The sequence below is a fragment of the Corvus moneduloides genome, chromosome 7 (assembly GCF_009650955.1).
Source record: "Corvus moneduloides isolate bCorMon1 chromosome 7, bCorMon1.pri, whole genome shotgun sequence".
In the NCBI taxonomy this organism is placed as follows: Eukaryota; Metazoa; Chordata; class Aves; order Passeriformes; family Corvidae; genus Corvus; species Corvus moneduloides.
In genome coordinates, this window is record NC_045482.1 from 39,304,299 (window position 1) to 39,325,459 (window position 21,161).

The 21,161-nt window shown below is 43.0% G+C and overlaps 2 protein-coding genes across 5 annotated transcripts in view; both read left to right on the plus strand.

Annotated features, from left to right (window-relative positions):
- Positions 1-651: 651 nt before the first annotated feature.
- Positions 652-15,618, plus strand: DAPL1 (death associated protein like 1). 4 transcript variants are annotated; one of them, XM_032115452.1, is made up of 6 exons: positions 652-905; positions 4,435-4,522; positions 6,142-6,205; positions 9,387-9,442; positions 13,921-14,019; positions 15,414-15,618. In XM_032115452.1, exons 1-6 carry the CDS (start codon positions 860-862, stop codon positions 15,472-15,474), a joined length of 414 nt encoding a protein of 137 aa, XP_031971343.1. In that variant the 5' UTR covers positions 652-859; the 3' UTR covers positions 15,475-15,618. The 4 variants fall into 4 exon arrangements, with proteins under 4 accessions (XP_031971343.1, XP_031971342.1, XP_031971344.1 ...); XM_032115453.1 differs by lacking the exon at positions 15,414-15,618 and adding an exon at positions 14,536-14,828 and having other exon boundaries at positions 653-905; XM_032115451.1 differs by lacking the exons at positions 13,921-14,019; positions 15,414-15,618 and adding an exon at positions 13,590-13,903.
- A 3,012-nt stretch (positions 15,619-18,630) lies between these two features.
- Positions 18,631-21,161, plus strand: part of TANC1 (tetratricopeptide repeat, ankyrin repeat and coiled-coil containing 1) — a 63,051-nt gene continuing 60,520 nt past the window's right edge. The window contains 1 exon segment of the mRNA XM_032115445.1: positions 18,631-18,711. The gene's annotated coding sequence lies outside the window, so the exon portion shown is untranslated.

Below are 21,161 nucleotides of genomic sequence, written 5' to 3' on the forward strand. Positions count from 1 at the left end.
TGGAAAGTAAAAAAATTATTTTAAGTATTTTGTTGTGTAAAACGTCAGTGTTTGTTAAGGTCGTGGATTTTTTTAAAGAGGGCACGTGAATGCCAATGTTTTGCTTGTCTCAAGCAGATACTATTGATTGAAGAGGGTAAGATTTACCTCACGAAATCCAGTTCTTCGAACCTTTAGCAATGTTTTTAAAAGTCTCCGCCTCTCACACCGCTCTCGCCTCTCACACCACCCCTCACAACTCTCCCCGCCTTCACACCGCTCCCCGCCCCTCACACCGCCCTCACACCGCTCCCCGCCCCTCACACCGCCTTCACACCGCTCCCCGCCCCTCACACCGCCCTCACACCGCTCCCCGCCCCTCACACCGCCTTCACACCGCTCCCCGCCCCTCACACCGCCTTCACACCGCCCTCACACCGCTCCCCGCCCCTCACACCGCCTTCACACCGCTCCCCGCCCCTCACACCGCCTTCACACCGCTCCCCGCCCCTCACACCGCCCTCACACCGCTCCCCGCCCCTCACACCGCCTTCACACCGCCCTCACACCGCTCCCCGCCCCTCACACCGCCTTCACACCGCTCCCCGCCCCTCACACCGCCTTCACACCGCTCCCCGCCCCTCACACCGCCCTCACACCGCTCCCCGCCCCTCACACCGCCCTCACACCGCTCCCCGCCCCTCACACCGCCTTCACACCGCCCTCACACCCCTCCCCGCTCTCACGACCCTGCGCCGGCCCATCCCGACTGCTCCAAACCGCACAAGGCGCTGCAGGTCGGGCAGGTGCGCGGTTCCGTGGCCCTGCCCTGCCCTGCCCTGCCCTGCCCCGCCTGCTTCCCGGCGCTCCCGGTCCCGCCATGGCGCTGAGGAGGGGTGTCCCGCCGGGCCGGCGCCTTCCCGCAGGTAGGGGTCGGGGCCGCTCCGGGCGCGGTGTGAGGGGCTCTCCGCCGCATCGTCCCACACAGATGCAGCTCCTCCGCGGAGAGGAGCGGCCGTGTGGGACCGGGAATGGTGGAGGCAGGTCTGTGGTGCACGGCCCGCTCGCCCTAGCAGGCCCCGCATCCGCTCCATCACGGGTGCGCTCGGTCGGCGGGTGTGGAGCTGGCGCCGCTCGGTGATCAGGAACGCGCTGTTGAGGGATAGCGAGAGAAATGGGTGTCCATATTCAGTGAAATATCTGTGTTCAATGTTACAGCCCTATCCCTCGCCTCCTGTAGTAACATGAAGAATTTACTTCCCCTCCGCCAACCCCCCCCTCCCCCCCCCCCCAGCCCCCATAGAGCTATCTATGAGGAAGCCTTCGAGCCTGCTGTTCCAGCCGCCGCTCTGCCTGGGTGGCGACTGTAAGGATGCAATACCGGGATTTTAAGGATGTAGTAGTGCTTGTGTTTGTTGGGGGAGCGGATAGATGCATACAGTGTGAGCAGCTCCTGGGCCATGCCGGGAGCTGTGCGGAGCTGTCTCTCAAACTCACCAGTGCGTGGGCTGTGTCCCGCCTGCTCTGTGGCTTACGCTAAGGTGCTGCTGGCTCAGCCTTTGGAGCTGGGGAATAGTCACTGCAAGCACAGTCACTGCAGGCTCAGCCTTTGAAACTGAGGAACGGTCACTACAAAGCTTTAAACCAGTTGGGGCTTCCCCTCGGTTTATTAGAAGGGCTTAGTGCCTGAGGAGCACATAGTCGTGTGTCTCCTTGTACCCCTGTTTTGTTTTCTTGAAAATATTTTCTGTTTGGATTTTTTTCTTTTAGCATGCTTTTTCATGAATTTGGGATGTAAATAGTTTTTTTCAGCTTGTCTCTAGTCTATTCCTGGATTTTTGTGTGTGTGGCAGGGACAGTTGAGCTGTACCTGAAAGGGCCTTTAAACCACTGCAGTCAGTAACCTGAAGCAGGTACTGGTCTTTCTGAACTTGCATGATAGTAAACTGCAACTTGTAGTCTTGCAAGTCTGCAAGTAAGTCTTGACAAAGCCTACCTGTTACTGCAGTGGGCAACAGCTTGGCCGAGGGGTGAAGGTGCCAGAGTAAGTGGTTTCAACCATGCACTTAGTGACCAAAGTTCAAGTGGGCATCTTTATTCTGACCAGTATTGAGCCAAGCTGTCTTTGTTTTTGCTTAGGTTTGTTTTTGTGTTGTTTTCTTGTTTGGGTTTTTTTTGTTGTTGGGGTTTTTTTGGAGGGGACAGCATAAATGGAAATGTGCCTCCTTACTTTATTTTTTTGTTTTAAAAATACATGATGTTTTAAAAATGGAAATTAGTAAAAATTGTGGCACTTAGCTGTTAGATTATATGGCTAACAGGTCACTTATAAGAATCAAAAAATTGAACTCTGTATTAAAAGTTTGACATACCTCTCTATTGCTCTGGAAAGCAAATTACAAAAAAGCTTTGTGGTGCATCCCACATGCATCTATGTTTAACTCTTCCCCTGCCATGGGTGTGTGTGAGCAGGTGGGACAGCTGTTCCTAGTGGCTAGTTTCAAGTCAGTGCAGAGATGGAAAGGAAGATGGGTTATTTCTAATAACTATAGATAACGTTTTGTGGGCCTTTTGGTGGTAGACACAATTCCAGATTATCCATGTTTCATTATCTCTTCCCATGCTGGGCATCTCTCTCCTCCTTGCCTAGCTCCCCTTGTGCTTTGTGTAAAGCCTTATAGTGTTAAAATGTCTGCCTCTGTCTGGATCTCCTTGCCCTGCTAAATTAAAACTAAAAACAATGCTTGTATCTAGAAATTGACAGTCCTGCATGTGTGGGAAGGTCCCAAACCAAAACTTGTGGATCTAGGTTCAATTACTTTTTTTTAATCTAATTCCAAAATTTTAGTGGTTTTCCAGTTTGTGGTTTGACTGGTTCCTAAGAAGACAAGAGCCTGACAATCTGTGGGAGAACACTCGGGATAACTCGCGTTGGTATTCTGGTTGAACTTATTATAAAGAGAAATGATGTCAAGAAGATCTCTGAGATCTTGAAAGATGCCAGGGCTTTTTTTTGGTGTGGTCTGTTTTGTGGTTGTTGATGTTTGGTTTGGGGTTGTTTGATTTGGTTTGGGGTTTTTTTACATTCTTTGTCATTCTAGTTTGAAGATGCTTCAAAGACAAGGAATAGTTTCACACCTGGTGAGCTGAGGGTATTTAGAATCTCAGTTCTCTTCACTGGTAGATACTTGGAAACAAACAGTTGAAACTTCCATTTCAGATACTTTTAATTTTGTAGTTAGGCTGCCGGAAGGATTAGGTTCAGTCTAGGTCTCCAGCGTATTTGTAGCTGTAAGATGGCTGGGCAAAGAATTTGCTGCTTATGCAGCAGTATAATTAACAGTATGTATGTCATTTTAGAAAGAGAAGAAAAGCCAAGTCTAGCTATAGCATAGCTCTGATATTGTAGTGCTGCTTTGGACATGACTGAGGGAGAATTTTTGTTTCTAAAATTAGGCCTGCAACCAGGAAATACAAAGCCAAGCGTCAGATTTGGTAGAAAATGGGTGTTAGTTACAGATGGATACATCTGCATCATCAAAAATGGCCAAATGCATTTCTCATACTAGCTAGTTGAGTAATTCTGGAAACCACTCTCCATTCCCTATTCTCTCTTGCCCCCGAATTTAAACTCTAGTCTTGATTGTTCATGGTCAGAATAGGAGTCTTGCTGTGAGGTGAAGCAACTTGTTCAATAGGATGAGAAAAGAACACTAAGGTTTTTCTTTCTTACTTACAGTTTTAAAACTTAAAATGCTCTCCTGAAGAGGGAGAAAGTGTTTCTTTCAAGAGAATGTTTTAGATAACTTTACGTGTTCTTTGTTCAGAATTAAATTTTCAGACATGCCTCAGAACTTAAATTGTTATTGTTAGGTTGCCTGTAGCTTAATTAGTGCTAATTGGTTTTGTGATTGGCAGATATGTTAATAAAATATAATTAAGCATGTTCGAACACAAGTACAAGATGAGTATGCATCTGGTTCTTATCTGCATTATTAGGTTTATTCTGGAATACCTTGAACTAATCATGAAACCCTTATTGCTGTTAGTCACATTGTTCAAAAACCTGAAAATTTTCGGATGGTGGTTTGGTTTTCTTTTTTATTTTAAAAATACAAATCTGAGATGTAATAGTTTCTGGGGAAGGATGCATATGAACATAGTAAGGTGTTAAGATTTAATATAGTTAATGGTGACTGAAACCACTCTGATTTCTTGATTTATGGTATCTGGAAGTTGATTTGAGTCTGCCATGACACAGAATTTTGAAGCTTTTGCTGCACCTCTTTGGCTACTGCTGTGTATGCATGTGTACAAGTAAAGCATGGAGCTAAATACTGAAAGATGATTTCTGGTTAATGGTTATCTGGGGTAAAAGTATTCTCCTCTAAGTGTATGTAATGTGGTATGTAACTCTGTAGGTATTTTTACTTACATTTCACTTTTTTCTTGCAGTTAAAGCTGGAGGTATGAGAGTGTCTAAAAAGCAAGAAAGCGGACCTGTTGAGAAAAATGCTAAACCTCCAGGAAAAGAAAAGTCAAGGTATTACACTGCAGGGCCTGTCACCCCTGCTCCATAGTTAAAGTTCATAGGTCATGGGCTTTGAAAACAAAGAAAATTCTTATTCTACAAGAGTTTAATTCTTAACTTGTGCAATTTATAAATAAAATAATATCGATAAAATAATGTTGATATTGAAATAATTATCAGCTTAAAAAACCCCAAAACCCAAGGACAGTGCCTTGCAATGAAAGGCAAAGGCTAAAAGACATCTCTATTGTCATGTTTTATGGAACAGAAGTTAAAGCAATGTGTTGCATACTTATGCCTAATAAAGGAATAGTCAAACAGTTTCCAGTGAAGTAGGAGTGAACTTCAGGCTGTCCACATTCTGAAGTAAATAAAACCCACATCAACTACCCCCAAGGAAGACTCTCATCACCTATATAGGCTATACCCCCTATTTCAATCTAAAATCTAATTTGGCTTTTTCTGTTTACTACTTTTTAAGGTTAATCAAGCTGTTTTGTGCCAAAAATGAAGGCATGCTTCTATTTTGAATAAAGTAACAGTGACCAGTTGATGTGGTCATTAAAACAAGTATTTTATTGCAGCTTTTTCAAAGATTGAACATTTTTCTTAAATACATGCACTTTTCTTAAATGTCACTTAACAAAAAGTTAAGTTGACCAATATAAGGGTATGACAGTAAAATCTGAATGATTTGTGGTGTAACTAAAGTTTTTGATTTTTTGTTGTAATCTTCTGGAATTAGAAGCTTTTTATTTTCACTTATTGCCGGTTGTCTGGGTGTAATTTTGCAGCTGTCTTTTCCATAGTCATAGTCACCTAATAGTATAAACAGATGTTGAATAACTTTTATTTGTCAGTGTAGCAAACTTTCAATTGCTAAATTGAAATGTCAGTAGGAAATGTCTTTCTGATCCACAGAAACTTAAATAAATAAATAAATAAACTTAAATAAAGCAATATCTGCTTTTTCAAGAGTTGCATTTATGGTATTTGGGGTTTATAATGATTATTCCCTACTCCATTTTAAGCTAGAGAGGTTGTCAGTGATTATAATGGTATCATCAGTGGAATGTGCAATCTGAAGTTCTTCCTGTTGTTGAACTAAATTATTTCATACCCACAGATTTGTTAATTTGTGGAATATTGGTAACATGGTGTTCTTCACTGGAATATGGAGAAGTTAATGGGATAATTTTGTGAAAAAATTCTTGCTGGACAAATAGTTGCTGTGAAAGGAAACCGTGTCCAAAAGCAGAGGCTGAATTCTTTTCATGGGTCTAGGCTGGAATCAAGAAAATTTTTTGTAGATGAGGGTATCAGTGCTCACCTTCTGTGAAGTTATTTCACAGCGTACCAAAAAAAATCCTTTTTGAGATATTCAAGGATATTTCATATACAGATTTTTGTATGTATGAATAAGACTGTCACACAAATTTTGTGTTATTCCATTCTGAAGCAGCGTGCCTTTTTGATATTATATAGTTTTTCATGTGATGAAAGAATTTAGCTCCAAACCCTAAATTTATACTGTAAAATGTTTTGTATTATGTCTGGAAAATGAAAGTGACAAGTGCTCAAATGTTTCTGTGAGATGGAAATGATAAATACTTTTTTCATCTACTTTACAGTGCTATTGTCAGTTTTCCACAACCTCAGAACATGGGTGTCTTGGTAGCAGAAGCACTGAACAAAGTAAGTCTGGAAGAAAAAGTCAGGGTTTCTTCATAAATATAAACATGAGTAAAAGTTAAAAAGTGAATTTTCCTTAAACTGGTGTCTGGCAGTTGCAGGTTCTTCAGCTGCCACTAAATGTTCTTGTGATAACCTATTTCTGTAGTGGTTGTGTGGCTAAGCTGCTAGATGGCTAAAACGTACCTGGCTTTCTCTCCTTGTTCTGATTCCTCTCCTAGTTGCTATGACATGCCCTGGGACAGTTGTGTACATCTGTTACAGAGAAGCACAGCCAGACAGGGAGGTGTGTTCTGCTTGTAAAGTGGCGTGGTGCATTAGCTTTAGTGAAATATGGGGAAGAATTACCAGTGGCATGTAAGTGTCTGGCAGAGCTGGGATTACAGTGCAGAGCAAAACCTTGTCTTCAGTGACATGCTTTATCCCACCATGGAAATCACTCTGACTTTCTGTGCGGGTCCAGCAAAAATACAGAGCTGCTTGAGGGAGGTGGGTGGCATCACTGGCAGGTGCAGGGGACACCAGGATGGTGATCCAGTGTCCTGCTCTGTGAATGATCCCCTAGACAGCAGGCACAGCATGTCCTACTGCTGCCCCATGTCTAGCTGGTCCATCTGAGGCCTGACATTAGTCAGGCAAGCACCTTTTGACTTCTCCTGTAGGAAGATCTTGTATCCCACAGCTGCTAATGGACCCTTCTGTTTATCACATGCTTACAGCTCCTGCCCTGTGTCTCTCATTAGGCTGTTGGTGCAGGCTTACACCTACACTTTGGAAGAGCTGATTTCACAAGCAGCTCTTTGGTTTGCATGGTAATCCGAAGATCTGACAATTATCATCTCTTTGTTACACACTTGCAGTCTTCAGACTCTGAAGCATACAGGAGTTCCTCATGCCTAGAGCTCAGTAAAACATTTCAACACAAGTCTTATCAACAGTTGTGTTTATAGCTTTAGCCTGTAGATCTTGAATTTTTGCTTAGACTTTTTTAAGGAGAGCAGATAAAACTCATCCTCCTTCTCTTCCACCTGTCCTCATCTCCTCTGTTCTGACCTACCATTTCCTTTTCCTGTTGGTTTCCAGAATATTGTATGTGAAGCTTGCTTGCTAGTTTAGAATGTGATAATTAGCTACTGTAATAATGATGATTTTGAATCTGGGAAAATGAGAATTTGAATCAACTTATCGTTAACTCTGGCATACTGATTATTTTCTGTGTTTTCCTCATCTTGGAAGCTCATTCTGTGAACTACTAAACAAGGGAAGAAAAAAAAATTTTAATTCCCTAAAGGTAGTCGGACTAATATCACTTTGAAAACAGAAATTATAAGTAAATATACTGAGTTACCATGAGTCTGTGTATTGATCACTTAAACTTTTGGTGGATTTAGGTTTTATTGCTCTTTTTAAACTACTTTAATATGATGAAATTTAGAAAGAGAATAGCTGACAAGCTGTATTCTATCACAACTTTTTTTCTCCCCCCTTTAATGTTACAGATGAGCCACAAAATCCATGCAGCAACATTACAAGTGGCTCACCAAAAGCCACAGCCTACCTTGGAGAAGTTCATACTGCCTAAAAGAATTCACATTATTCAACAGCCACGGAAATGTTAAGATACTCATTAAAAAACTTACGTTTACTTTTCTATACAGCATTTAGCATGCTGTGGTGAAATGCTCAAAAGCTGTGTGCCTTGTGTCTTGCTGTGTTTCTGTTACTGACAATAAAATAAAAGAAGAGTTACTGAATGTACTCAGGATTTATTCCAATATCATGGCTTCTGTCTAACCCAGTGTTACTAGTATGTAGTAATTAATACCAAAAGGTCTAACAGTTTCACTACTGTGTGTTTTGACTGAAGGAATGGAAACTGTCAGCCCTGTTGTTTTGGGTTTATTTTTAGTTTAATGGTAGCAAAGCTGATGTGAACTTGATTCTAAGAAAGCAGGTCATGAGTGAAAGACATGGGGCTTCTTTCACTTGAGCCTGAGGTTTTCCATGCTGAATGCATGCCTGAGGCTTACTGCATGATAAGTAATTCACAGAGTCCTGGGAAGGATTGCAGTGCAATGGAAAGAAATATCTTTTGCTTGCATTTCTTTCTGTAAGAAAACCCAGCTTCTCTGCAGGGATCAGCAAGCAGGAAGAACTGAGTGGAATCAGTCTGTTTTAACCTATTTGGGGCTGGGGTGGATAAATGAAGGAAGTACCTGACTAGGAGCTGAACCCTTGGGATAAGAGGGCAGGTAGCAGGGAAGAGCCAAGGTGCAGAGAATGCCATGATTGGAGTTTGGAGTTAGGGTTGGTAGAATGGGGTATGAGACTTAGCACTGACTGGTACTCGAAGGGTCATGAGGAGTCAAGCTTAAAAATGGGGAGGAACAAATGTAAATCCCAGTCCAGGCAATGTCCTTGAGCCATGTCCTGCTTGCAGTGACCGCAAGGACAATAGAGAGAGCCAGAGGATAATATTGTCTTGCTGTTGGGAGTTGGTTGTGGAGCTCCCCGACTCAGAATTTAATTCTGCTGGGACAATTTTTTTTTTTTTTTAAGGTAGTGATTGCAGAAGAGTATTGTCCCAAAACTGGTTCTTTCACCCTTTTGGTGTGCAAGAAATTGATCCCCACACAGAGTGTGGGTATGTGATTTATTTACAGCTGTGTGCAGAAAGGGGTGCTGGGGGGAGCTAGCACGGAGACAAAGGCAGGCACACCTATAGGTTACAGTCTCAGGCCAAGCAGATCTTACTTTACTCCATGGCGAAGTTGCTAGTTTCTCTCTGTTTCAATCTCAAGGTATAGTGTCCCAAGAAGTCGTGGTATGTGGTCAGTGAGCAGTGGGCTCTTGGTGGGCAGAGGAGGCTTCTACTATTATGATTATGGTATAACGAGGAAAGTTCATGGCAAGGGCAAGTTCTCACCACAGAAACAGTCAAACCTGGCGATTTGTTGGCCCATCATATAAGGTCCTGACTAAGAAGGGTATGATCTTTTTTTCCCTGCCCTTCAAGGACCTAGGACATCAATTTTCTGTTTTCTACATTCCTGTGGCTGTTGCTCCCATTGCTTAACTGCTTTGTTCTCTATCTTATTATTTGGAAATTTGTTCCTGTTATTCATCAATTCCCCACTTCCATACTTATGATTCTTCTTAGACATATTGTCTGTCTCACTCTTAGTTCCCATGTGTTGGAACCATCACATATTTTCCTGAAATGAATCACAGGGATGACAGGTAAGTCAATTGCTTTATGATTTCCCAAATGCAAATACATTGTGCTACAATTAAGACAAAGGGTTAGTATTGGGAGAACAACAAGGTAAAACATCTCATTGAAACTCCCTGTAGCAATGGTAAGTGACCAGCTGAAAAGTGTCCTACCATCCATGTGCTCTATCTCACTTCACTTGTTCCAATACTTGTGTGCTTTCCGCATCATGATGGGCAGTAATCAAAGTACTTTGTCCATTCTTCTGAGCTTGTTTCAGCAGTTGTTGCCGATCATTGTGCTATAATAATGTTCTTACTAAAGCAAGATTCATCCCAACAGGGGTGGGCAGCAGATCTTGAATCAGCAAATAATTATACTGCAATAGCTGGTATAATGTGAAAGGAGCTGAATAATTGAAATCCACCCATTGATTTTGGTGAAATTACAAACACAAACATTAGAGTGATTATCTGTATCTACAATAAGGTTATCTACAAATATGAAGCCACAAAGGGTTCTCATGTAAGCATATCATTTTCCAGTATATAAAAGTACAGGTTTGCAAGTTTCATCAGGATGGATTTCAAAATGACAAACACTATTCTGTATCCAGACAAATGTCAGGGCTTTGGTGTTACTGCACAAGTGTGTCCCTGTTCTCATACAGTGCACATGCTAACACCGATGGTTTGCCATTCCCCATGCTTTTGGGCCCATATCCTATGCTCCAGTGTAGGGTTCAGTTATGATTCAGGTCTAGTGCAGTGATTGAGTGATGGACACAGAGGCGTCCTATGTGGATTAGTACCAGGACTGTGCTATTGATGGTGTTATAGGTAACACTGACTAAATGCCACCACGATTGGAATTCCTTTGCAAATTCAGTCATTATTCCAAATTACTTTTTGAATTTCGGTGGGTGAAGGTGCCTTCTTCGCCTTCTCTTAAAATTGCTACTGCTACTGTTGATTGTATCCACAACTGAGCTCAGATGTAGCTAAGAGGCAAAGAACCTTCACCTTGGGTTGCACCAAGTGCCTCTGGGATCAACTATGAGCTCGCTCATTGATTCTTTCCCACTGAGGCAATGTGTCAGATAAGAGCCATTGATTAGTTTCTACGCTGGTAGAGAAGACTACAGAGGGTGTTCCAATTTGCTTAAATCACTTGTGGTTATGCTCAGGTTATTTATAAGTACTTCAGCATCTGTACAGTTTAAAACTCCCAAGTCTCTGTGATTCCAGTCACATCTCTTCTTGTTCCTTTTGGAGAAGTGGGGGTTTGCCCATGTAGCCAAGCTAACCGTCTTGCATGGGAAGCACATAAGAATGGTGACCACATTGGTGTAAGTGTAGAAATATTAATCTGCATTACTAGTTCTACTTGTTTAAGAAACCAAGGTGGATTAAACAACATTTGCTGCTGATCTGCGTTTTTGATCACATGGTCCAATTTCAAAAATTTGTGGGGATAGAATTTTCTCATCCTCTTTGACTGAGGCAGATGTAGTTGTTTTGGTTTCAATAATATCTATCTTGAGTTTAAATGTTAGTCCCACATTATGGTGGTCCCAAAGGCATACAACAAAAACCAGGGTAAAATTGTACCAACAATCTCACCTTTTGATGGCACAAAATTTTGGGTCTTTTGTGCTTGGTTCTGTTGTACTATTAGGCATTGAATATGAGTGGCTTTCCCATGTGTAGATCCATTGATCATTCTGCAGCCTGTCCAAACTTTTTCTTGGGTTGTTCTTTCAAGAGAGGAACCCAACTATATCTATCCCAACCCTACCGATGTTCTAAATATGCTTCAGCTCCATGCATAACCAGAGTAGTGAAATTGTACACTAAAAATTGTATACTTAAATTCATGCTTAATGTGAAAGGTAATACTCAAAAAAATGGTTATATTGTCAATGAGGCTTCTTCTTAAAGTATGCTTTCCACATGACAACAGTGGAAGGCTATTGCAAACATATGAGAATGCTCCCTCTAAAATCAAGGGGTCCTTGATTTAGATTTAGAAGATTATGCAGAATTAGTGTTGCCATTTAACACTAACGTCTGCGTCTTTTCATCCATCCATCAAATGTAAATACCCTTGTGTTGATTAAAGATTAAATTATGATCACAGGAGGTGGTGATTAGTAGCATCTGCAATAAATAATTTGGTTACACCTTGAATAAATAGAAAAAATTAAAATACTGCTTCTCCTTTGAAGATGAGTATTTTCTGTTTCTGGTTCCATAACTGACTGATTGCTACTTGGGAAATACTATCAGTGTTATCCTGGACAACAGCAACAATATACTTTATAGATGTTGAAGTTGTAGGTATGGGATTTGGAAAACAGTCTGCTTTTGTATCTTGTATAGCACACTTCTGTTCCCCAGGCTGGCTCTATGGCAGTGAATATTGATGTGAATGTCAGTGAACAAACAGGACCTGTCCATGTGTCAAATGACTATCCATGCTCTCAAAGCCAAAAATAGCACAGTGCACTCTAATGTATCGATGGCTAATACATGCTTCCTATACAAAGAATATTTGTAAAATCTTTAGAATTCTAATCTTTATGCTTTTTGTTTCTGAAGAAAATCAATAGCTAGTGAAAAGTTGTAGGATCTGATTCTGCAGGCCTTTATGAACATCACTTGCTATGAAGCTGAATGTTATTTAACTGTTTAAAGCAGTACGTTCAGGGAGGGAGGATGTGCTTGGTGTAGAAGGGAGCTGTAGTAAATCCTGTTTGTGGCATAAATCAGGCAGTCATACAGTGATTGCTAAGGATGGAAGAGTTCTGTTAAAAGGCCCCAGGCACTGCTCTGTGCAGTGCACACTTGGCAAGTGCAGTCCCACAGAGGTAAACTAAGTACATTCAGTCACTCAAGCTTCTGGCAGGACAGTGTCTGTGGGCAAACAGGAGTTCTGTAGCATGGCCTCAGCCTGTGTGTGTAAGCTGCATCAGTCCCCCTGGCCCGACAAATCCAGGTGTGCACCGCAGCAGTGCCAGGGCTCCCGTGTATGTGGAACATACAGGTGGTGTTGGAGTGCCCAGTGGCCTGGCAGAAAGCAGGCTGGAATGGAAAGGGTCTTCCAAGTACTACCTGGGTAAAACTTTCAGGTGTAAAAACAGGTCCAAACAAGAAGTTAGGAGGTCTAGTTTTGATAACTCTGTTTCATGGGTTTGCTAAATGTAAAGAAGGTGCAATCTCCTCTTCTGCTATAAGATGAATCTTGCAGAGCAGGAAATCCTGGCAAGTGCTCTGTTCCATGTCCTGTTCTGTCAGGTGGTGTCCCCTGTGGGGGCATTACAAGAAGCATTTCGTACTTGCTTTTTGTGTCAGTAGCATTTACTAGTCTTTGGAGGGTTTCTGAAAGATTTGTGTAGAGAACAAACTAAACTGTTCTGTTTAAATGTTTTTTATAATTAAGAACTTTATATACATAAGAGCACTTCCTTTTCAACCAAGACAGTCTTTTACTCTTCTGTTGTATTTTGACAGGGGCACTGTCGGGTGCATTATTTTTTCTAATTTATTTCTGTTCATTAAGGTTTCCTTCTTATAATAGTATGAGTAATAACAAGAGCTAAGCAAGAAACAAAAACTGTATTTTGAACTTCTAAATAACAGACAACTTAGTTTTTCATCCTGTTTGTGCCTTCCATTCTGTATCATTTCAGTTTGTGTTTGCACCATCATTGATGATACTTCTGTTGCAGGGAGTTTATTTTATTTAGTTCAAGCCTTAATACTTTGCTTTCATTATTTAAATATGAATTGCCACCAAATTCAGAACATAAAGAACAAATACAGTAGGTTTGCTAGAAAAATCAAACCCCTGCAGAAAGACTGTTTTCAGGCTTCTCACAGACTATTTCAAACAATGCAGGCATTCAGTGAGAAGGACATGATTTCAGGAAAAGTACTTCTGCGGCTGATCTTCATTTCACCGTGTTGGAGGACACAATGTTGGTTAATATGCAGTTGTTTTTAGCTGTAGCCCTCAAAACACCTTACAAAGATGGGAAGCCAAGGGATGATGAAAGCTGTGAAAAGAGATTTTGGTACATGTTGGTTGGCTCAATGTCTTTGTCAGCTTGGTAATGTTACATGTGCTGTTTGATGGCCTGAGACACGCATGTTCTGTTGGACTTCTCTGCAGGGAGGAGTTTCCTCTGGGGCAAGAAAGAGTCTCTGCCCTTAAGCTCTTCGCCCTCCTAGGTTGGGTGGTGCTTGACAGAGCTGCTTGGGAATTTGGGAGTGTGCAGCTTGTAACTGGTCCAGCAGGAGCTACAGTATATGCTGTTCAGTGCACAGACCAAGGCCTGAATTGAGATGATGGGATTACTGACTCTTGTGTGAAACTGCAGCAGATGAAATGGCAAAGAAATTACACATGGCAAGACTGGGAAGTTGCAATAAAAGAGAACTATACAAGACTTAATGTCAATAAACAAATATTAGCTGTTGTTTAAAGCCTTTGTGCCTTCCAGGATGTACTTGTTCAGCCTGTTCCTAAGTGGCATGCATAAATCTGCAAATCATTTCATGCACAGTAACCTCTGCCCGGCATATAAGCCCCAGAAGTCCTGGTAAGTGGTGCATGCATAAGCCAGATAATTTCCTGAGTTCACCTTTAATTCCAGCAGTAGAAGACTATATTCCTACAGTGTAAAAAAAAAAAAAAAAAAAAATTAAAATTCAGGGGTCTAATCAGTGTCATCTGCCATACTCGTATTGTTCCTGTTGTGTCCAGCTCCCACACCATGTTCCCAGGAAGACCCCTCTTGGTTTTGAAAATCTTGCTGTTGTTGAGGACCCTTGTTTCCACGTGTTGCCATTCCTCCTCTTCCTTCCCTACACCTTCTCGCTGCCCTTTCCTCCTCAGCCTGCACAGGACAGGTATTTGCAGCTGATCAGGTGGCTGGAGGAATGTGTACCTTTATAGTACGTTTATGGTTCTTGTCATACATGGCCACAGATTCTACTCCTGGCCATTATGCCACACTTGCTTAATTATAATGAAAAACTTCTAGATTATATTATTAGCAGAAATTTCAGTCTGACACTTCATTTATAATGGGCTACCAATGTTTAATTCATTCCAGAATTGAAGAGAAGGACTATTACAGCTCTGAAGTCTGAGTCTTGCTGAGTGTCCAGCAAACAGAGACTCTCCAATTCTCCAGTTGTTTGTTAAAGCAATTTTATAGAGGTTTATAACTCATATCAAGAGTAGCTTGTGCAGTTTCAAAGGTTATTAATTATTACACATGTACTGGATTTGCCACAAGAGGTTGCTGTATGCCTACAGTTTGTTCCAGCTCTGCCAGCTGAGCTGCCCTCAGAAATGCAGCTATGTTCTGCCAAGGAGGTATATTTTAATCTGCTGGAAAATTTTCAAAGAAAAGGAACAGATAAGTTTATGAAAACATCATTTGGTATTTCATGGGGCACATGACTACCTAGAAGCTGTGAAGATACAAAGGGCATAATTCCATGGTAACAAAAAGACTCCCTACCCTTTCTCCGGTCTCTGGGTTCCCTGTGGAGTCAGATACAAGTGAGACTGATGCCTTAGATTTTAACTTTCATATTTTTCAAATCCTGTACTGCCTGGTGTGTAACTCTGAAGTTTCTTGTAGCCTGTTAATTTCTGCTCTCTCATGCTAGGTAGACATAACAAAGCCTCTCCAGGCCTGCTCTTCAAGGACACCCAGACTGTCCTAGGCCCACAAAGTATAAACCAAAAGCCTCTGAGAGGGGGCAAGCTGAGGGGAAATGACATCATTAAACTGAAGCTTTAATTGGAGAATTAACCCTGATATGCAAATGAATTTATAAAAGTGTGGAGAACTCGTGACCTGTTGTCCATCTTGGGGTCCATTCTGAGGATAGCCTCTGGCTCCCCAGGGTGTACCTTTGAAGGCCTTTCGAATAAATACCTGCCATTATTCCCTTACTCCTGTCTAGTCTCTGTTTTTAGGTGGCTTCTCAAGGCATCAAGACAGCACAAGGAACAGAGGTACCCAGAAGGGCCTGTCTAGGTTCAGGAAGGGGGTGGGTCTGGCATCATTCAGCCGATGGTGAGGAATTGCATTGTGCATCACTTGTTTTTTCCCTTTTTATTATTTACCATTATTATTGTATTTTACTTTATTTTCAATTTATTAAACTGTTACCTCAGTCAATTGTTTTTATTATCAATTATTAAACTTGTATCTCAACATACAAGTTTTACTTTGATTCTCCTCCCCATTCCACTGGGCTGGTGTTTCATCTCCAGGCGGGTTTAAAACGATGACAATCTACTACCTTAAAATCTGTAAATTAAGGATTTTCTACCAAATTATTATGTTGCATGAGAATGAATCTGGTGGGATAAAAGCAGCTACATTGAATGGAAGCTTCTAAAATTTACAAATTACCTTCCTTGAAGACACCCTCCAAAACCAAGAATTGGAATAGTATGTTAAGATGAGAAGCCTGAACTAACATAAACAACACTGAAGCTGAGCTGAAAAAGGGAGAAGTCTGATTTCTAATTTCTCTAGTCCCCAGAATATATGTTAATACAATGAACACTGCTGCCATTATATTTCAGTGTGGTCTGATTCCTGTTTTCCAAAATAAAAAAGCTGCTAGAAGCTTGCATGGTAAGTGCGAGACTGAGGAGAGCCATAACCTTTGTGAGAAGAAAGAAGGAAAAGCTGAAGAATTTCAGTGGCTAGGAATGGATAAATCATCCGAACAAATGAGTGGGAGGAGCAGAGGGCAGAACAGTTAAAGTAGAGTAACAGCTGTGAGCTAAATTCTTCCCAAAAGGAAGCTACTGATGAGAGCAAAAATCTTTACATTCCTGATATCAAAAGCATTGCTCTACTGAGACAAACAGGGAAGCACCAGAATCAATTGTGAGCGTTACTGTGAAGCAGCAGGACCTAAATCCAACTGACTGTAAATACTATTTCAAAACTTTTGGGTTCATATCTAGAGGACAAGAGTGCGAGCACTGGACCTGCTGAGGAATAGATCCCACAACGGTGGAGTCATAGCTCTGTTTCTTGTCTCAGATTTCAGAGACAAAGACAAAATCATAAAATGTTGCCCAAACTTTGACATTTCCTCTGAGAAGGAAAATACCTTTATTTCCAGATATAGGCCTCATCACATTGGCAAAATGTAGGGAAGAGAAGGTGATTAAGAGGATTCTCCATTGGAGAAAAGACACTGTGCTGCTGCTGGCTGAGGTGCACACAGCATCCTCCCCTTGTTTTGGAACCAATCTTCAGCTACCAAGCTGCAGAAGTGATGGTGAAAGAAGAGTAATGTCACTAATTGCTGTTGCTGTCGTCACCCTGAGGGCTTTGTCTCCGGTTCCTCTGCTCTTCTGACACCAGGCAAGGCAGTTATGGCCAATGTTCTGTAGAGGATGTGCTGCTTGTGTATTAGCCTGTCACTTCTTTCTGAACACATACATGGATTGTCTTGTGCCCCTTACAGACACATTGGAAGACATTCTGTGAAATGCTCGCATAGTGTAGAAAATGTTCTAGAATAGTCTGGCACTGTAATTTTGCAGTTAAATTCAGATTTAGTTTTTCATGATGAATTACGTATGAAAATCAATCAGAGTTTGTACAGAAAACAGCAAATCCTTATTTATCCATTTATAAGTGTGTTTTAGATTGTCCCTACATTTTCTTTTTTTTGGTGTGAGGAAGATTCATTTTTGTATTTAATTATGTGGAATTGTAGAGGTTGTGTGTAGCAAGGCTAAGCACTTTGTCCTCTATGCAGGGAATAGCTGCAGTGTTGGACACTTGGGGTGGAAGAAGCAAGCAGCTTCAGGCTGGGAGAGAAAAACCTGTCAGCTGAGTGTTTCTGCCGAAATTTTTGATTGATGTGCTCAAAACAATGGCATGCAGATCACCACTGGTAAACCTATGTTATACTTAACATAGTTAATACTTAAAACCACCAGGCACTTCAGTGCTAACCCCATTGATGGGAGACTGTAATCTACGTGTGACATTCCCAGCCAGAGATAATGCCCTTTGGTGACTACTTTGGTACAGCTCATTGGGGTTTTACCATGGGTGCCTCACAGTAAAATTACCAGTACCTTGGGTGTTTTTCTCATTTTTTGAGGAGTTAAATATTTTAACACTCTTGCTGCCTGGCATAATCTTCAGCCTTCGGATCAGTTTTGTGGATTTCTTCTGCACTCTCTCATTTTTCAGTATCTTGGAAAATATGGATGGATAGACTGAGAACAGTGTTCACTGCTGTATTCAGAGGTAATGCCACCTCTACACATGCTTGCTCGTTTGTACAGGTAAAGAACACACTGGCTTTTTTTGGAGCAGCAGCATTGATGTCGTGTGGCTTTGCCATGGCAGTCCCAAAACCCTTTCAAAGCTGCTGCTTTCCAGGACCCAGTTTGTCTTTTTCTGTGTTGTGGGCAGGGCCACACTCCTTGTTCCTACACCTGGCATTTCTAATCCGGCTGTCTGAAATGTCTCGTATGGTCCAGTTCAGAAAGTAACTTGGATCAGTCTGAGATCTTCACAGAATCGGTCAGTTTGAAAAGGACCACAGTGGGTCATCTGGTCCAACCTCCCTGCTCAAGCAGGGTCATCCCAGAGCACATGACACAGGATTGTGTCCAGACGGTTGCTGAATTTCTTGAATACCAGCACCTGTGGAGGGAGACTCAACAACCTCCCTGGACAATCTGTTCCAGATCTGTCGTTATTATTTATAGTATTTATGTTATTTATATTCCACTCATCTTTTGCCGTGTGCAGCTTTTATAAGCTCCGATGCGATTACTTTCATATTCCTGATGGAAGGCTGCTTTGGTGGAAGCGGATGGCCTCCGGTGCGGGGCTCGGGGCAGGAGCCCCCAGCCCCGAGCTGTGCCTGTGGGCTCTCAGGAGCGGAGCTCAGCCGGGCAGAGCCCACGGATGGTGGGGCGCTCCGAGCAGCACACGACCCCCGGGCCCGGCTCTGCGGGGCTTTGCGGCCGGTGTTTGTGGAGCGGGACCTGGGCTCGCTGAGGGGCGGCCCGACCCAGCGGGCGCTGCCCTGTTCTCTCACTCCACGCTCCGGCCCGGCCCGGCCCCGCTCCGCCCCAGCCCGTCCCGCGGGGGGCGGGCGCTGCCGCCGCCCCTCCCGTGAGCTCATCCCGCCGACGCGCCTGCCCAGCCCGGAGGAGCCCGGAGCAGCCCGGGCTGGGCCGCGCCGCGGAGCCCGAGGCGAGGGGTTGGGCCCGCCGCTGGGTGAGACCTCCCTGTCTCTCCCTCTCCTTCCCTCCTCTGCCCCGCGCCCGGCCGGGCCGGGGGCTGCGCGGGGTCGGCGAGCGCGGAACCGCCGGTAAAACTTTCTGACGGAGGAGCGTGTGCGGGCATGTCGGGCAGGCCGGGGCCGGGGCCGGGGCCGGGGCCCGGGCCCGGGCCCGGGGGCGCGGGGCAGGGCAGGGCGCGGAGGGGCGCGGCCCGGGGCCAGCGGGGGCGGCCCACGGCCCGTGAGTGGCCCGGGGTGGCCGGGGCTGGTCCGGTTCGGGGGAGGCGCTGCCGGGGCGAGGCCCGGCCGGGATTTCCGCCTCCCCGCCCTGCACTGTCACATTTCGTTGACTGGTGCGGTTTTCGATCCTTTAACAGTAAAGATTTGGGGGAAAAGAAAAAAAAAATGCTGCTTTCTGGAAAACTTGGTTTCTTGGTGGTGTTTGGTTTTGGTATTAGAAAGTGAGGAAGAGCCGCTGGGAACAGGCACACGCCCGGGCAGAGCCGGGGTGCGGGTTCGGCCGTGCGCGGGCTGAGGCGGGAATGGTGCGCGACACGTGCGTGTCTGTAGCAACGACCTCGTTTTGACGGCTGGAACTGAAAGTCCTGCCCTAGAGGTCATCGGTGTTCCTGCTGTGGTCTCAAGCATAAAAGGATAAAACGATAACTTAATTCGTTTTTAATATGTGAGTTACTAATAGTATATAGTAACAGTATATTTTAAGTCATGCTTTCTAAAGCTTTCAGATTTCTCAGTACTTGTTTGCCATAGCCTCATAATGTCTATTTGTTGGATAGGGGACTGGGTCCTGAATTACTGTTTTCAGAAATAGAGTGTGACTGGAGACATCTTTCTGTGAGGGTGAGCCTCCGGGGGAAGAAGGAGGTTTCGATCCGCTTCAGTGTGATGCGGAATGTGTCCCCTGCCCGTGTTCCCTGTTCTGTAGCCCCGCGGGGCAGGGTGGCAGTGATACTCGCCTGCTCTGCCTCACATGATGATTTCTGACGAAGCCAGTGCTGCTGCACCATTTGAAAAGCCAGCAGCTGAGGATGTGGGAGGTTTACTTTGGGCTTCTGTGACTGCTGGGTGTAAAAACAGTTGGCAAGAGGTTCATTCACTGGTGTGGAGTATTTTAAGTGTTTTACTCACCCAGCCTACTTCAGAGTTTTGCAGGATTATTCAGTACACGCAGAAGTCCTATGTTACCTTGTATTTTTGATAGATGTTGCTTAAAAATAACCTGATACTTACAAAATTGAAAATATCAGGGAATAAGGGAAATAAATGTGATACCTGAGATCCTAGAAAATTTTCTCCCACTGTTGTTTAATATACAGTGGCCAAAAATGAACCTTTCCCATTTGTTCTGATCTGCTGTTTAAGTGCTGTTTAAGTGAAAAATAGTAATACACTATTAAATAATGCCAGTGAGCAAGGTAAACAAAAATACTGTTTCTTTTTGCCACTGCTCACGTAGTGTATTTAGAGCTTCATTTACATGGATGCTCTAAAGTGCTGGTTGCCTTGCTTTCTCAATGTAGCTAACCATTGGAATGTCCAAATGGTGATGAATTATTTCTGCTTTAGAGCCAAAACATATTTGGTTCATGGCCAAAGTTGCTCAGCTTCCCGTAAGAGTCTGTAGGAAAAAGACATTTTGTGTGTCTGACCACAGTCCTGAAGTTGATGCCATGGCAACTTCGTGATCTGAATTATATGTTGGAAGGAAGCTGAGCAGTCTTAGCAGAGGTGTTTGTTTTTCTTTAGCTGAACTACTTCGTCTTATCAAGATTAAACGTTTCTTTGAAGGTGAAAGATTATTTATCAAGACTTCAAACTCTTGTGCGTATGAGAACATCAGCCTGATCTGTTAGTGATTTGTAATGACACCCATAAATATGTAAATTGTAGTTTATATCCATGATTTTAAAAGTAAGGTTTATCTGTAGAGATGCTGTTTTGACTAAAAAGTGGTATTTCAAGCTCTGTCAGGAGCTAGATCTTCATGTGTTCCAGAAAAATAGAGAAAGGTCAGCTTTAGGTTTTGTGTGTAGGAAAGTTTGAGAAAACTGGGTTAGTTCGTGTCTTTTGATTGCTTTCAGCTCCAAAGACTTGATGTGGAGGTTGGTGAGTTTTTTTATCACAAAGCTGTGGTAATGGAAAAAAAATCTCAGCATATGGCCTAACAAATGTGTAAGGCCTTATTTCTTAACAATACATTTGTGTATAGGAAGCACCACTGTTAGAAAAGTGTTTTCTGAATGTATTGAAGGCATAGTGTAACACCAGACTGAAGAAACCCCAGAAGCAACCTCTGAAACATTACGTGCTCCTCACTGCATTTGGTTTTGTGTTCTAGTTTGATAAGTGCCTCTTTTTTTTTTTTTTTTTTTTATTAAGTTTGTTTCTGTGGAGCCTTAACCTCTCTGATCTTATCCTGAAGGGA

Excerpts from the sequence above, each read along its gene's own strand:
- DAPL1 (XM_032115451.1), top strand. The coding sequence starts at position 860 with ATGGCGCTGAGGAGGGGTGTCCCGCCGGGCCGGCGCCTTCCCGCAG. Across the intron at positions 6,206-9,386 it reads TAGCAGAAGCACTGAACAAA|TTCCCATGTGTTGGAACCAT; the intron begins GTAAGTCTGGAA and ends TCTCACTCTTAG. Across the intron at positions 9,443-13,589 it reads ATGAATCACAGGGATGACAG|GGAGGAGTTTCCTCTGGGGC; the intron begins GTAAGTCAATTG and ends ACTTCTCTGCAG.